The sequence below is a fragment of the Hemiscyllium ocellatum genome, chromosome 26 (assembly GCF_020745735.1).
Source record: "Hemiscyllium ocellatum isolate sHemOce1 chromosome 26, sHemOce1.pat.X.cur, whole genome shotgun sequence".
In the NCBI taxonomy this organism is placed as follows: domain Eukaryota; kingdom Metazoa; phylum Chordata; class Chondrichthyes; order Orectolobiformes; family Hemiscylliidae; genus Hemiscyllium; species Hemiscyllium ocellatum.
In genome coordinates, this window is record NC_083426.1 from 53,772,928 (window position 1) to 53,790,757 (window position 17,830).

Genomic DNA, 17,830 nt, shown 5'->3' on the forward strand with positions numbered 1-17,830 from the left:
ATCCATCAGGCTTCTGAAGATGTTCTTTCACTGCCTGACTGGTTGGGCGGTGTCCTTTAAAACACAAATATCTGTGGCAGAGTTTGAATTATTATGTTGGTTTGCATTCCATAAATTACCCTAATGTGTGGATCTTCAAGACAATGAGCCCTGGAAAGATACTTGGTCAGAGGAAGAGGAGGTGTAAGTTGTGGAAGAGGAAAAAGGTAAGGCCAAAGAGGAATATGCAGAACCGCAGAGTGTCCTAGTTACACAGGGTGGCTGGGCTCAGTATCAGGCTTGAGGATCTTGTCAGAATGCTATCACAACAGGAACGATCCGATTCAGGCTTGTTTTGAAATGTTCCAGGGTGAACGAAATGCTCTGGAATTCACTCTTGTTGTCAGAGCTGACACTTGCATTCTATTGCAGCCTGAAACATGTAAGCTCTTGCCACTAATGAAGGATGTACATCATATTAAAGGTTTGCTTTCGTTTTTTGATGTCCCAGCATTATTAAAAGCAGGCTCACTCATCTGGCTTCATGTATCAGTGTTTGTGTGATGCTTATTAAGGAAAACGGTGCATGGCTACAGGTGGAAGACATTTAAATGACCTACTCTGTGGTCTACCTGATACATAGGCTTCACACTTGCTTTTAAACTGAGTTTACAAGGGATCTGCATATTCTGCCAGCATGTATGATTCCCAGCCTTGCTGCTGGGACCATTCAGTAAACTAACTCAGTTTGAAATATTAAATGAACACGACTATTTCAAGTAAGGGTACCTATTCCAAGACCTCCGAGAGTAGAATCATAGAACTTGGAAACAGACCCTTAGGTTCAACTCATGTGTGCTGACCATACATCCCAATCTGACCAAGTCCCATTTGCCATCATCTGGCCATAATCCTCTAAACCCCTCCTATTCATATACCCATCCAGATGCCTTGTAAATGTTGAAACTGTACACACCTCCACCACTTCCTGTGGCAGCTTGTTCCACACATGCACCACCCTCTGTGTGAAGAAATTACCCGTCAGGTCTTTTGTAAACCTTTCCCCCTCACCTTAAACATGCCGTCTAGTTTTGGACTCCCCCACCCTAGGAAAAAGATCTTGGCTATTCATCCTATCTAGGACCCTCATGACCTGTATAATCTACTAACATTTGATAATACTATTTTGGTTTGGATGAATTCCAGATTTTCTTTTCTCACGCCCAACACAACACCATACCTCACCGACAAATTTAAGCTTCTTGTGAACTGAACATAACCTCTGTTCAGGTAATCAGAGAAGTCTTGTGCTGGTTAATATCTGTACACTGGAACTACAACTGCAGCTCTCCTTGACTGACATGCCACAATGATGGACTGTATGTCTCCCATCACAGCTGCAATCTACCTAACTAAGGATAAAGTTAGTATGAATACAAGTCAAAACAGCACCACATAGGAACATCTCAGGTTCTTGCATGTATAGAATTTACCTCCGAACAGTAAGCGGTTGCTAAATTTTGAGAGTGTTGCAAGTAGCAGTTATTTAGAACTGACATTTGTGATCATGACGTTTCTACGTGAAATTGGATACTCGTGAAAAGTACTGTAAATCCTACTTGAGCACTGCCTGGAGGTTTGCTGTAGAAACCTTAGCACCTGGCCTCAGCCGTAACCCTTATTTGCTTTGAACTGCTGCAAAGGAAAAAGAAGGAGGTATCATTTCTAATAAAACACTCTCAATCGAAATAGCATGTAAGGCAAAGAAACTGTATGACACTTCTTCCTGAAATAAAGGTTACAGTTATGAAAAGAACATCTCGCTCCTGTGTTGAGAGTTAAATGATTCATCTGATCAGCGTCAGGTAGGCCTTTTCACAGTGGCACTAACATGTTAGGTACTGCAATCATTATCTTTACTACAGAGAAACCACCTTTATATAAAGTGTAATTGAAACATTTTAAATTTTCCACAGTTCTCAGTGTTAAGCCTTAAGGAAATCTTTATAGTTTGAAATAACAGATCTTTGGTTCCTATTCATAATGTCATAGAGATGTACAGCACAGAAACAGACCCTTCAGTCCAACTTGTCCAAGTCAACCAGATATCCTAAGTTAATCCAGTTCTATTTGCTAGAACCTAGCCCATACCCCTCAAAATCCTTCCTAATCATATACCCATCCAGATGCTTTTAAATGCTGTAATTATATTAGCCTCCACCTCTTTGTCTGACAACTCATTGCACACACACAACACCCTCTGTATGAAAAGAATTGCCCCTTTGGTCCTTTTTACATCTTTCCCCTCTCACTCTAAACCTATGCCCTCTAGTTTTGCACTCCTCAACTCCAGGGCAAATTACCTTGTTTATTTACACAATCATGATTTTATAAACCTCTATAAGGTCACCCCTCAGTTTCTGAGGCTGCAGGGAAAATAACTCCAGACTATTCGGTGTCTCCCTGTAGCTCCAACCCTGGCAACATCCTTGTAAATCTTTACTGAACCTTTTCAAGTTTTACAACATCTTTTTTCAGTGATCTGAATTCAGAAAGTATTTGTCAAATTTACCAATGATGCTAAATTGAGAGAGCACCAGAAACAAAGAATGCCATTAAAGGTTCAATAAAGGTTTTCAATTGTTGTTTGGTAGATGATGGCAAACAAATATAACATAGAGAAATATGAACTGATATGTATGTGTTAATGTAATGAATAAAAATATGCATACAAAATAAATTTGAAAGCTTTGGGAACGTGAGTTAGCTAATGCAAAATTGGGGGAGATACATCAGAACAAGCTTCAAAGTCTCCGATCAAGCCAGTATTACATTTTTTTAGTTAATATACCAGGAAGAAAGAGATGGCAAGAAAATAAGAATAGTTAGAGAAATATGTTAAATACCATTTTCTTAGTTCTACCTTTTATATGGTGATACATTAATGATGGTAGCAGAGACAATGTCTTGAGGAAACTAGCTAATAGTTCTTATGGAGAAGACTATTTCATTTTTCCCCAATTAGTTTTGAATTCAAAAGGTGGGAATTGCATGCAACAATAAAGGAAATTTCTTTCTGAATAATTTAGAAAAAGCCATTTTGTGGCTTTAAGAAAGTGCATAGCTAATCTGTCCTGTATCAGATTATAACAATCTCTTCATCTAGATTTTTAATTTTTGGCATGTAAGCAGGTATTTTCATCTGTCCCACTTGGATTTAAAAATAAATTATTAATCAGGTGGGCATTGTGAATACTTTGATTCCCTTTTGAACCTACGGCTAACTGTAAAGACTCTACGAACTGTCTTCTGAGCAGATTTTAATCAATCCACAGGAGATGCTAAAAGCTTGGCAGGAGTTAAACTTCTATTGTTTTGGAATCTTGAAAAATCAAGTGTTCCTTATATACTATTCTGCTAATTAATTTCATTGGTGTTATTTCTGTGTATCAAGACCACCAATGTTAATTGGGGACGTTGTTCACATGTACTAGTCTAATGCATGCTCCAACAAGAAATGCATCATTGCCTGCCTGGAGGTTGAAGGTCAGAAATACATTAGTTGAAGGAAGTAATTTTGTGCATCTTGTAAAAAGCACAACTATAGAATTACTGGGAGGTAGTCTGAATGCTAATATCAACTGGTACCAATATCATAACATCTGTCTCACCTGTTAAAAAGAATTGGGAATACCTCGGAGTTATTTCTAAATTATTACCTCTATTTCAAGTATCTGTAATCCGAATAGAATATTGTTTCAAAGCTCTAGTGCAGCATGAGATTTATTAGTTTAGTCTGTCTCTTGAGTCTTTTTGTTCCTCCAAAGGTGCTGATTTTTATACAAGCACCTGATCTGTTACTGCTTCTGATGGATGCGGTGATGGTGAATGGTGTTGATAGTAATGGATGCTGTTTTCCACTGAGTAGCTGACATTGACTATGCAATTGTCTTTTTTCCTACGTGCTTTTATTTCCGTAGACAAAAGCTGACTGATGATTACTGTAAGCAATTTACTGGAATCTTTCAGCAGTGGGAGAAAGACATTCAGAAGGCCAAGGACCAGGAAGAGAAAATAGAAGTAAGTGCCTAAACATTATCTTGAATAATATTATTTTATCTTCTGTTTAATCTACCAATCTGTGTATCAGCAAAACTTATTTAGGATATTATGTAGGACTGAATGCAGCATGAGTTGCTAATAAACAAAAACAGAAATTGGTAGTTCTGAAGAAGAGCCAATGTACTCAGAACATGAACTTGATTTATCTCCACAGATGCTACCAGACCTGCTGCGTTTCTAAGAAAAAGTGAGGACTGCAGATGCTGGATAAGTCAGAGTCGAAAAGAGTGGCGCTGGAAAAGCACAGCAGGTCAGGCAGCATTCGAGAAGCAGGAGAATCGACATTTCAGACCCAAATATCAGTTCGCCTGCTCCTCGGATGCTGCCTGACCTGCTGTGCTTTTCCAGTGCTACCCTTTTCGACTCTGCTGGAGTTCCCAGCAATTTCTATTTTTGTTCCTGATTTCCAGCATCCTCAGTTCTTTCGGTTTTTTGATGAGTCTCTCATGATTAGATAAGTGAAAAAAAACTCTGCATGATACTTTTTACAGTTTGAACTCCACTATCTAACACAATTGTTTCAAGGTTTATTCATTCACTGTCCTTCATATTAGTTTAAAATCTCACAACACCAGGTTATAGTCCAACAGGTTTAATTAGAAGCACACTAGCTTTCACAGCATTGCTCTTTCATCAGGTGATAGTGGAGGACTCAATCCTAACACACAGGATTTATAGCAAAAATTTACAATGTGATGTAACTGAAATTATACATTGAAAAATTGATCGTCTGTTAAGCCTTTCATCTGTTAGAATACAGTGACAGTTTCACTTCTTTCATGTGTAAATCACAAAACCTTTTTTTAAGAAGTTGCATTCTCAGGTTAGCTGTTAACAATGGTGATAGCTAGACAATTGTCATATTAACACAGGGATAAGCTTAAATTGGCAGGGGAGGGGGCATAAGAACAGGACGAGGCCATCACACTTTTGCAACCTGTTTTATCGCTAAATGTAATTGTGTTGTTCAGTAATCAAACTCTACTTTCTTCTTTATCTTATTCATTTTATACTCTTGTCAATATCATTCTTAAAATTAAAAGTTAGTTTAGGTTCAGTTGTCATTGTGGAATAAAGTTCCAACTTATATCACCCTCTGGAGATTAAATTGATTTTTAGCTTCACTCCTAGTTCTAATTTGTACACAATGCTCCCAATCCTAGACTTTCCAACCAGAGTTAATAGTTTCTATTTTCCCTCATTTCATAAAGAATGATCCCTTATCCTTTAAATTCCAGACAACACCATTCTATTTTGCATAATCTTTCCAAGTAAATTAGTCCATATTTTGTTCTGGAAAATAAACAATATATTTGCTTCAAGGCTACTCCAGCCTTCCGAAGGAATGATGCTCAGAACTACCCACTGGGACACCACACAACAGACTTGTGAGAAAGTTGTAGTTCATGAAATAAAAGGGACAGCAGCAATGTGTTGCAAAGTTGGCTGGGTGATAGGAAATAGGGAATTATGGTTTATGTTTTTTTGGGGGAGCTGAAAGAATGTTTATAGTAGAGTACTTCGGGGGTCAATTTTGGAATTCTTGCTCTTCCTTATATACATTAATGATCTAAATCTGGGTTGCAGGGGAGAATTTCAAAGTTTGCAAACGATACAAAACTTGGAAGCATGGTAAGATGTCAAAAGGACTTAGAAAAGTTGGTGGAGTGGGTGGATAGATGGCATATGATGTTCAATGCAAATAATTATGGGATGATGCATTTTGACAGAAAGAAAATGGACAGTCAATATAAGGTGTGCAATTGTATAAATGGTGCAGGAGCAAAGGGACCTGGCTGCATATGAGCACAGATCATTGAAGGTTCTGGGACAGGTGAAGAGCAACTAATATACCATATAATATCCTGGGCTTTATTGGTAGCAGTATAGAATGCAAAAGCAAAGGGTTTTACATCGGACTTGTATAAAGTACTTATTATGCCTCAGTCGAGTATTCTGTATGGTTCTGGGTACTCAAAATTCCCCATTTTACCTCTATTTTAGAACCAGGTTGGCAGAAAGCATGGATGGGACTGGTTTCTGTACTTAATAAGAAATACTACTCATTGCAAATAACTCAATTCTAGTTACAGGTAAAGAATTATGAACTACTGCCCATATAACCCTAATAGTTAAAATTCTAAACCCTTTATAAAACTCTGTCAATACGCACAGATGGGTATAAAAAATCATTTGTGTTATGACTGAAGGGAAAACTGGGAAGGCAGTGATCCCTGTTCGCAGGGTTTGCAGGGATAATTTTTTTGGTTTGCCAGGACTTGCTATTCACTAGGTACTACAAAAAGCAACTGGTTCGCAAAATTTAAGGTCTCTGACATATTGTTTAAAAGCAACAGCTTGCAGCAACTGATGAAGGAAAATAAACTGGTTTTCTTGAGGCTTCAGAGACCAAGACAGCACCTTCCTTTCCAGATTCCAAAGGCTTTTGATAATCTTGTTTACATTCCTAATCTGTTCAGTCACCTGGGAGCCAATCAGGCAGGCAGAAAGTCATTGTCACTGATAGCTAAACACAATCCCAGAGACTGATATCTACTTGTTGCCTGTTGAATCCCTTTTTGTACATTCTCCTGGTCTGGAGCTAAACATGCCTCACTGGTTTGAACAAACAATAGTGTAAGCAGCACTTTCAATGGTGCTGGTAGTTTGTTCAGTGCAGCAATCTCTTCCACGATCATTGTTTTTTGAAACAGTCCTTTTCCCATTTCAGTTCATAATCAAAAATACAGAAAGATGCAGTCTTTACAATGGCACTAAGTCAAGGTGCTTATTTGGAGAACTTGCAGGCACTGATTCTGCCTTGTAACACATCTTCTCTGATTCTTGGACATCCATGTATGTAATAACTGTGTAATAACCCTGTCAACTACTTGAGTCACCACTTCAAAAAAATTTAGTCTGATGCTTAAAGTATTATCTGCCCATTACAAATTCATGCTGTCTCACGCTGATTAGCTGAGAATTTGCCATATTCTTAATTGTAGACTTTAGTGGTTTCCCAGCAACTGATTTTAAGATAACTGATCTGTAATTCCTCAGATACCCTTTTTCACCTTCCTTAATTAGCAGTGATAAGTGTAACTTTCTGATCTGAAGATATGGTTATCAAATTGAGAAAAATTTAGAAGATTATAGTTAAGGTATCTGCAATGTTCTCATGTATTTACTTAACATCTAGTTCTGTAAATTTGTCACTATTACGTGTTACTATTGACTTTTTTCTTTTAATAAAGCTAATTTTGGTGGGTGCCTATTCATACTTCAGTCTTAGTTTTCTTGGGATTTCTGGCATGCTGTCAGCTTTGTTCTGATGAAAAGTATGATCCAATATCTCCAGCATTTTCTTGTCTACCTTACAATACCATCGTCAGTTTTTAAGCAACCCACATTTCTCCTGATGACTCTACTTCCTCGTGTAATTGTAACTCCTGTTTTGAGTTGATTCTGATGTCCCTTGCAAGTTTATTTTTGTGGTGATTTTGGACTGTTTTCAGCCATCCTTTGCTGTTCCTGTTATCTTTTACATTTTTTATTCATTCATGGGGTGGGAGTGTCACTGACCATTGTTTGGCCAGAGGGCAGGAAGAGTCAACCATATTGCTGCGGGTCAGGAGTCACATGTAGGCCAGACCAGATAAAGATGGCTGTTTCTTTCCCTAAAGGACATAACAAAACAAATGAATTTTTTTATGACAATCAGCAGAGGTTTCATGGTTGATATCAATTCCAGATTTTTATTGATTTTAAATTCCACCAATTCGAACCTGGGTCCCTGAACATTATCTAGGTCTCTAGATTAACCGTCTAGTCATAATACCAGTAGACCATTGCCTCCTCCAATTTGTTGTGATCTGTACTTTATCTGCATTTTTGTAAGAGCTTTATTCTAGTTTTAAGTTGGCTCTTGCTTCTAGTTTTCCATAGCAATGTTTTTTGGCAAGGAGAGCTCTTTGGCCACATCGAGATACAGTCTGGTTCTGTGGGCTGGGCTTTGTCAGACTGAGAATGGGAGGGGTTATGGAGAGAAACCTGCAGGCCATGAAAAGGATATTCAGGATATGATATTTGGGGGCATCTAGCAAGGTGGGAGTTTCGAGGAGAATGATTGCATGGAGTTTGAAAGCAAGGCATGGAGTGGTTGATTCGGCCACATTTAGAATACTGCGCACAGTTCTGGTTGTCACATTACCAAAACAATGTGGATGCTTTGAAAAGGGTGCAGAGGAGGTTCACCAGAATGTTGCCTGGCATGGAGGACGCTAGCTATGAAGAGAGGTTGAGTAGATTAGGATTAATTTCATTAGAAAGATGGAGGTTGAGGAGGGAACCTGATTGAGGTCTACAAAATCATGAGAAGTATAGAGAGAGTGGATGGCAAGAAGCTTTTCTCCCCAAAGTTGGGGACTGAATTACTAGGGGTCACATGTTCAAAGTGAGAGGGGAAAGGTTTAGGGGAGATAATGCTTGGAAAGTTCTTTACACAGAGAGTGGTGGGTGCCTGAAATGCGTTGCCAGTGGAGGTGGTCGAGGTGGGCATGATAGCATCATTTAAAATGTACCTAGACAGATACATGAATGGGCAGGGAGCAGAGCGATACAGACCCTGAGAAAATAGGTGACAGGTTTAGATAGAGGATCTGGATTGGCACAGGCTTGGAGGCCGAAGGGCCTGTTCCTGTGCAATAATGTTCTCTTTTTTTTGTTGAGTGTGGCATTTCGTGGCCACTCCCTTGCTTAAGTCCAATCCCTCGCAGATGAATGCAAGTTGAGGGCTACTGACAACTCCAGCCCATACCTTCCCCCTGACTTTCCTTCTCCTCTCTCCCATCTCCTTTCCCCACACCGCTTTTCTGTCCTGCTTCCTGACCCACCACTCCCTCTCTCCCTTCGTCTCTATCCTCTCCTCTTTTCCTCTATCTCCCCTCCTTTCTCCCACCCTTTCTCCCCCTTCCCTGTCCCCCACCCTGTCTTTGCTGTCCTTCTATATGCCGTACACTCTCCCTCCCCCTTTCCCCTCATCTCTTTCCCACCCTCTATCCCCCTTCCCTCTCCCCAGTATCTCCCATCCTTTGTCCCCCCAACCCTCCATCTGCTCCACCTCCCTCCTCCCCTCCGTTCATACACCCCTTCATTCCCCACCTCTCTCCCCTTCCTTTCCTGTCTCCCATCCCTCCATGCCCTCTTCGCTCCCCTCCACCTCCATGGTCTTCCCTCTATGCTCCATGTCCTTCCCTCCCCCCCACCTCCACCCCTCTCTCTGCCCCAACATGAATCCGGGTGTGAGGATGCATGGATGACATCATTGGTGCTGCTCCCTTCTCATTAAGAATTGTAAACTTCTATCAATTTTGCATCCAATTTCCACCCAGTTCTCACCTTCACCTGGTCAAACGCTGACTTCTCCTTTCCCTTCTTGCCATCTCTGTTTCCATTTCTTGGGATTGGCTAGCCACCAATATCCCCTACGAACCCACCAATTCCAACAGTTACCTCTGCTTCCTGTAAGGGCTTCATCCATTTTCCCAGCGTCTTCGTCTCCATCTTACAACTATGCGATCTTCCTACATATTCGCTCCTCGATTTCCCATTGACTTTGGGGCACCTGTGGTACACTCCCATCGAAGTGATCATCCCCTTTCTTATTTGTCAGTTCCACCCATACAACTTCATTGGACGATCCCTCAGGAATATCCTCTCTAAGTACAGCCGTGATATTTTCCCCTGGGCAACTCCTCCTCCTCTCGTGTCTCCCCTTCATCCTTCCTATGGCATCTGCATCCCTAAACTGTGAGTTGCCAGTCTGTCCTTCCCTCAGCTATATTTCTGGATTAGCTAATTTATCCCATCCCCAAGTTCCCATCCATGCCCTGTGTTCATACACTTCGCCGATCAGGCCTCTTGCATTGAAATGCAGTTTCATTCATCAGTCTTCCCTTGGTCTCTGCCATGCTCTTGCCTGCCTTATGTATTTAACTTGCTCCCTTTAACTTCTGTACCAGCGTCAATCTTCTGTCTTGTCTCACTACTGTTTAGGGTCTGACCACTGTCAGACTAATTAAAGACTCCTGAGTAGCTGTAGCAAATCTCCACTTCAGGACTTTGTTTCCCCTCCAGTTCACATCCAACCCATCCCTCATGTACAGGCCACTTCTGCCCCAGAAGACATCCCAATGATCTAAAAATCTGAATCACTGCTCCCTGCACCAGCTCCTCAGCCATGCATTCATCTGGCCTGTTCTGCTATTCATACTCTCATTATCACATCACCTTGAGAGTAATCCAAGATTACTACCCTGGAAGTCCTTTTTTTTCTTAACTACTGCTTTTCTCCCAATATTCACTCTGCATGCCCGCATCCCTTTTTCTCCCCATGCTGTTGTTACCAATATGTACAATGACCTCTGCTTACTCGTGCTCCCCTTTGAGAAATTACTGCAACCACTCAGATGTTCTTGACCCTGGCATCAGGAGATAACGTACCATTCTGGAATCTTACTCACAGCCACAGAAATGCCTGTCTATGCCGCTGACTAGGATATGGACTTTGCCATATTCTGGTTCACTGCAGATTCTGTCATGGTACCAAAGACTGCTGCCACTATTTTCTTCTGAGAGACAATCTTCCCCAACAGTATCCAAAACTTGTTTGAGTGGGGGATAGCCATAGGACACTCCTGCACTACCTGCCTACCTGTCCTTGCGCTCACCCATCTCCCACACTGAACCTGCAGTGTGGCTATCTTGCTGAAGCTATTACCTATCACACTCTGGAACTCTTCTGTGCTCCTCAATGCATTCAGTTGCTGCTCCAGTCGATCTATGTGGTCTGAGGGGAGCTGCATCTGGACACATTTTCTGCAGACCTAGTCGTCAGGAACACTCAACTGCTCCTGACCTCCCACATCTTACAGAAGAATACCACTCGACTGATTGTCCTCTTAACAACAAGCAGACATAGGTTAAAGAAAAGGTCTTTCCTTGCCCTTACCTTGTTGTGGATGGCGGGGAGCAGAAAGCCCATTATTCACCTAGGCCTGCACCTTAGACATACCTATAGCCCTTTTGACTACAAGACAGCCCCGCTCAAAAATAGCCAGAACAAGAATACCTTTCTCCCCTGCATGCCGCGTTTTCACTCTCTACAGTTTGCACTCCATGCTGGGAACACTTTAGATCTTGCTTTTACACCTTTAAGGCCAGTCATGCTACAAGAACCTGCTTTAATCAGTTTAGTTAATTAGCTGCCCATATGTGCTACAGCACTGGGAGTTCTTGTAAATTTCCTTAAGCCTAAAATGTCTACCCTTCACTTACCCTGCAAAGTGAGAATCCCTCACGTGTACACTGGTCCAGTCCAGGGTGCCTGTCCCTGCTCACAAAATATCCTAGCAATTGAATTACCCTGAACAAATGCAAGGAGCAGAACCATATATAAAGTAATCAGAGATGTGCCATGAGGGTATGGGGAGCCCGGTATATGGGAATGGCCTTATGGGAGTGGTATTACCGCTGGACTGCCAATTCAGGGAACAGGTAATGTTCTGGGGACCCAAGTTCACATCTTGCCACAGCAGATAGTGGAATTTGAATTCTATGAATTCAAAGAGTCTAATGATGACCTTGAATCCCTTGTTTATTGTCAGAAAAACCAATCTGGTTCACTAAAGTTCTTTAGGGAAGGAAACTTTCATTCTTACCTGGTCAGCTCTACATGTGACTCCAAACCCACGGCAATACAGTTGACTCTTAATTGCCCTCTGGGCAATTAGGGATGGGCAATAAATACTGCCTAGCCAGTATTTGGAGATGCCAGTGTTGGACTAGGGTGTACAAAGTTAAAAAAAAATCACACAACACCAGGTTATAGTCCACCAGGTTTAATTGGAAGCACACTAGTTTTCGGAGCGATGCTCCTTCATCAGGTGATAGTGGAGGGCTCGATCGTAACACAGAATTTATAGCAAAAATTTACAGTGTGAATCAATTTTTCAATGTACAATTTCAGTTACATCACACTGTAAATTTTTGCTATAAATTCTGTGTTACGATCGAGCCCTCCACTGTCACCTGATGAAGGAGCGTCGCTCCAAAAGCCAGCGTGCTTCCAGTTAAACCTGTTGGACTATAACCTGGTGTTGTGTGATTTTTAACTTTGCCTAGCCAGTGACACCCTCATCCTGTGAATGAATAAAGGAAAGTTATTTAGTGTTGTGCAAAACATTCTTCACCCAATCTGCTTGATCAGAATCAAATAACTCTGATGACTGTGACTCTTTGAAGATGTTCATCAAATGATCACTGTATGACACAACTTAAAATGATTGTAGGTTCATAAAGTGAAGTGATCTGAAATGCTTGTGTGGTAAGGTTTTATTTAAATTATAGTATTCACTGTGCAATGACATGGTGGAGCCATCGGTGATATTTTAGAGATGTTTCCTTATAAAGTCAATGATAGGGAAACTATTGGAGAAAATTCTCAAGAAGATGATTAAAATCTATTTCAGAAAGCATGGGTTAATTAGGGATAGTCAGCATGACTTTGTCAGAGAATTTTTCGAAAATTTGATCAAATGTGTAGATGAGGGCGGTTCTATTGATGTAGTTTATATGACAACGTACCACATGGGAGACTGATTGAGAAGGTTAAAGCAGATGGAATTGAGGGAAGTTTGGAGAGATGGATCAGAAATTGGCTTAGTAACAGGAAACAAAGGGTAGTGGTAGAAGGCTATTCAAGTGACTGGAGACCAGTGTACCACAAGCATCAGTACTGGGACCCCGATTGTTTGTTATATACATAAGTGGCATAGATGAAAATGAGAGAGCAATGTTTAGTGGGTTGCAGACGACACCAAGATTGGTAAGGTGTTTAATAGTGAAGAAGATGGTTACAGGAAAATAGAAATGGGTTGGTCAGATGGGCAGAGCAGTGACAGATGGTATTTAACCCTAATAAGTGCGAGGTGATGCATTTTAGAAGAAGAAACAAGATGAGGGAAAATTTAATGAATAGCAGAACACTGGATACAGCAACAGAGGGGTCTTAGGGTAATTATTCACTGATCTCTGAAGTCTGTAGAGTATGAGAATAGGATAGTTAAGAAGGCATATGGGACACTTCATCAGTCATGGCATTGAGTATAAGAGCAAGGAGGTAATGTTGGAGTTATACAGAGTGTTGGTCAGGCCCCAGCTGGAGTACTAATGTAGTTCTGGTCACCTCACTATAGGAAGATGTAATAGCACTAGAGGGGAAACAGAGGAGGTTCACCAGGATGTGTTTAGGATGGAGCAATTGAGTTATAAGGAGAAAGTACATAGGCTTGGATTGTTTTCTTTAGAGCAGGAAGACTGAGGGGTAACGTGATTGAGGTGTACAAGATTATTAGGGGTATGGACAGGGTGAGTAGAGTCATAGAGATATAAAGTCAAAGGGATGTAAAGCACAGAAACAGACCCTTTGGTCCAACCTGTCCATGCCAACCAGTTTTCTTAAATAAATCTAGTCCCATTTGCCAGCATTTGGCCCATATCCCTCTCAACCCTTCCTGTTCATATACCCATCCACATACCTTTTAGATGTTGTAATTGTACCAGCCTCCACCACTTCCTCTGGCAGTTCATTCCATACATGCACCACCCTCTATGAAAACGTTGCACCTTCGATCCCTTTTAAATCTTTCCTCTCTCAACTTTAACCTATGCTCTCTAGTCTTTGGATTCCCCACTCTGGAGAAGAGCCCTTGTCTATCCATGTCCCCCATGATTTTATAAACATCTGAGGTTACCCATCAGAGAGCAACTGTTCCCCTTGGTTCAGGGGTCAGTCACGAGAGGGCATGGTTTTAGGGTAACAGTAGGAGATTCAGAGGGAATTTGAGAAAAAGCTTCTTCACTCAGAGGGTGGTGGGAATCTGGAATGCAGTGCCTGGGCAGATAGTGGAGGCCAGAAACCTTACAACCTTTAAAAGTTATTTGGATATGCACTTGAAATACCATAACATATGACAATGAATAACATCACTACACAGATATGTGGAATGAATGGAGCATCTGCAGTGGGCTGGTGTTATAGAGATGTACAGCATGGAAATAGACCCTTTGGTCCAACCCGTCCATGCCGACCAGATATCCCAACCCAATTAATCCCACCTCCCAGCAGCTGGCCCGTATCCCTCCAAACCCTTCCTATTCATATACCCATCCAAATGCCTCTTAAATGTTGCAAATGTACCAGCCTCTACCACTTACTCTGACAGCTCATTCCATACACATACCACCCTCTGAGTGAAAAGGTTGCCCCTTAGGTCTCTTATATCTTTCCCTTCTCACCCTAAACCTCTAGTTCTGGACTCCCTGACCCCAGGGAAATTACCTTGTCTATTTATCCTATCCATGCCCCTCATAATTTTGTAAACCTCTATAAGGTCACCCCTCAGCCTCTGACGCTCCAGGGAAAAACGCCCCAGCCTGTTCAGCCTCTCTCTATCGCTCAAATCCTCCAACCCTGGCAACATCCATGTAAATCTTTTCTGAACCCTTTGAAGTTTCACAATGTATTCCCAATAGAAAGGAGACCAGAATTGCATGCAATATTTCAACAGTGGCCTAACCAATGTCCTGTACAGCCGCAACATGACCTCCCAACTCCTGTACTCAATACACTGACCAAACGCCTTCTTCACTATCCTACTTACCTGTGACTCCACTTTCAAGGAGCTATGAACCTGCACTCCAAGGTCTTTTTGTTCAGCAGCACTCCCTAGGACCTTACCATTAAGTGTATAATTCCTGCTAAGATTTGCTTTCCCAAAATGCAGCACCTCTCATTTATCAGAATTAAACTCCATCTGCCACTTCTCAGCCTATTGGCCCATCTGATCAAGATCCTGTTGTAATCTGAGGTAACCCTCTTCGCTGTCCACTACATCTGCAAACTTACTAACTGTACCTCTTATGCTCACATCCAAATCATTTATGTAAATGACAAAAAGTAGAAGACCCAGCACCGATCCTTGTGGCACTCCACTGGTCACAGGCCTCCAGTCTGAAAAACAACCCTCCATCACCACCCCCTGTCTTCTACCTTTGAGCCAGTTCTGTATCCAAATGGCAAGTTCTCCCTGTATTCCATGAGATCTAAACTTGCTAATCAGTCTCCCATGGGGAACCTTGTCAAATGCCTTAGTAAGTCCATATAGATCATATCGATCGCTCGGCCCTCATCAATCCTCTTTGTTACTTCAAAAAAAAACAACTCAGTCAATTGTGAGACGTGATTTCCCACGCACAAAGCCATGTTGACTATCCCTAATCGGTCCTTGCCTTTCCAAATACATGTACATCCTGTCCCTCAGGATTCACTCCAACAACTTGCCCACCACTAAGGTCAGGCTCACTGGTCTATAGTTCCCCGGCTTGTCCTTACCACCGTCCGTAAACAGTGGCACCAAGTCAGCCAACCTCCAGTCTTCCAGCACCTTGCCTGTGACTATCAATGATACAAATAACTCAGCAATCACTTCTCTAGCTTCCCACAGAGTTCTCGGGTACACCTGATCAGGCCCTGGGGATTTATCCACCTTTACGCATTTCAAGACATCCAGCACTTCCTCCTCTGTAATCTGAAAATTTTGCAAGATGTCACCATCTATTTCCCTCCAGTCTATATCTTCCATATCCTTTTCCACAGTAAATACCTGATGCAAAATACTCATTTAGTATCTCCCCCATTTTCTGCAGCTCCACACAAAGGCTGCCTTGCTGATCTTTGAGGGGCACTATTCTCTCCCTAGTTATCTTTTTGTCCTTAATATATTTGTAAAAACCCTTTGGATTCTCCTTAATTCTATTTGCCAACGCTATCTCATCTCCCCTTTTTGCCCTCCTGATTTCCTTCTTAAGTATACTCCTACTGCCTTCATACTCTAAGGATTCACCTTATATATGCTTCCTTCTTTTTCTTAACCAAACACTCAATTTCATCCAGCATTCCCTATACCTACCCGCCTTTCCTTTCGCCCTGACAGGAATATACTTTCTCTGGATTCTTATTATCTCATTTCTGAAGGCTTCCCATTTTCTAGATGTCCCTTTACATGCGAACATCTGCCCCCAATCAGTTTTTGAAAGTTCTTGCCTTATACCATCAAAATTGGCTTTTCTCCAATTTAGAATTTCAACTTTTAGATCTGGTCTCTCCTTTTCCATCACTATTTTAAATCTAATAGAATTATGGTCGTTGGCCCCCAAAGTGCTCCCCACTGACATCTCAGTCACCTGTCCTGCCTTATTTTCCAAGAGTAGGTCAAGTTCTCTAGTAGGTACATCCACATACTGAGTCAGAAAACTGTCTTGTATACACTTGACAAATTCCTCTCCATCTAAACCTTTAACACTATGGCAGTCCCAGTCTATGTGGAAAGTTAAAATCCCCTACCATAACCACCCTATTATTCTTACAGATAGCTGAGATCTCCTTACAGGTTTGTTTCTCAATTTCCCTCTGATTATTAGAGAGTCTATAATACAGTCCCAATAAGGTGATCATCCCTTTCTTATTTCTCAGTTCCACCCAAATAACTTCCCTGGATGAATTTCCAGGAATATCTTCCCTCTTGCCTCCCTTTCTATCCTTCCTGTAGCATTTGTATCCTGGAACATTAAGTTGCCAGTCCTGCCCATCTCTGAGCCATGTTTCTGTAATTGCTTTGATATCCCAGTCCCATGTCCCTAACCATGTTAGGCCCCTTGCATTGAAATAAATGCAGTTTAATTTATTAGTCCTACCTTGTCCCTGTCTGCTCTGACTGTTTGACTAGTCTCTGTTCTCAACTGTACCTGTCTCAGATTGATCTCTTTCCTCAATATCTCCCTGGGTCCCACCCCCTCCCCACCTTACTAGTTTAAATTCTCCTGAGCAGCTCTAGCAAATTTCCCTGCCAGTATATTAGTCCCCTTCCAATTTAGGTGCAATCCGTCCTTCTTGTACAGGTCACCTCTAGCCCAAAAGAGATTCCAATGATCAAAAAATGTGAATCATTCTCCCATACACCAGCTCCTCAGCCATGCATTCATCTATTCTTGCCTCACTAGCTCATAGCACTGGGAGTAATCCAGATATTACGACACTCGAGGACCTTCTTTTTAAATTTCTGCCTAACTCCCTGTAATCTCCCTTCAGAATCTCAACCTTTTCCCTTCCTATGTCGTTGGTTCCAATGTGGACTTCTGACAAACAATGTCCCAGAGCTAGATGCTCTTTCACAAGGTGGTCTCAGAGGTAGGTGTAGCACTGAACGGAAGCTCAGAACATATTGCTTTGTAAGAGAGGGAAGAGGACCATTGAGAGGAGATAAAACTGAATAAAGGCCTGTTCCAATTGTTTCTTCTACAGAACCTTTTTAGGCAGCAACAGAAGCTTTTCCAACAGATGAGAGTAGTCCAAGGACAAAGGCTGAAAAGTATTAAGCAGCTATATGAACAGTTTCTGAAGGTAAACCTTGAAAAATTGGGTTACTCGGAAATGTTTGCTGATACATTGGTAATTATTTTGTATAATACCACATCAATGTTTATACTGTTACAACACGTGGTAAACCCCTTTCCTAATTTAAAACCGACACACAGAGAAACTCACCTCACACCATAATCTGTTAAATTTCAAGAGGAAAAGAGCTATCCCAGTTCTCACTATTAACAATTT

The 17,830-nt window shown here is 41.4% G+C and overlaps 1 protein-coding gene across 2 annotated transcripts in view; it reads left to right on the forward strand.

Moving 5' to 3' along the window:
• The window catches only part of sycp3 (synaptonemal complex protein 3), a 95,261-nt gene that overhangs the window by 69,888 nt on the left and 7,543 nt on the right, over positions 1–17,830 (forward strand). The window contains exons 6-7 of one of the 2 annotated variants that reach the window (XM_060845220.1): positions 3,960–4,059; positions 17,522–17,620. In XM_060845220.1, the coding sequence (XP_060701203.1) occupies positions 3,960–4,059; positions 17,522–17,620 (199 nt within the window). The remainder of the gene's footprint in view (positions 1–3,959; positions 4,060–17,521; positions 17,621–17,830) is intronic. The other variant, XM_060845221.1, reaches the window with a different exon arrangement.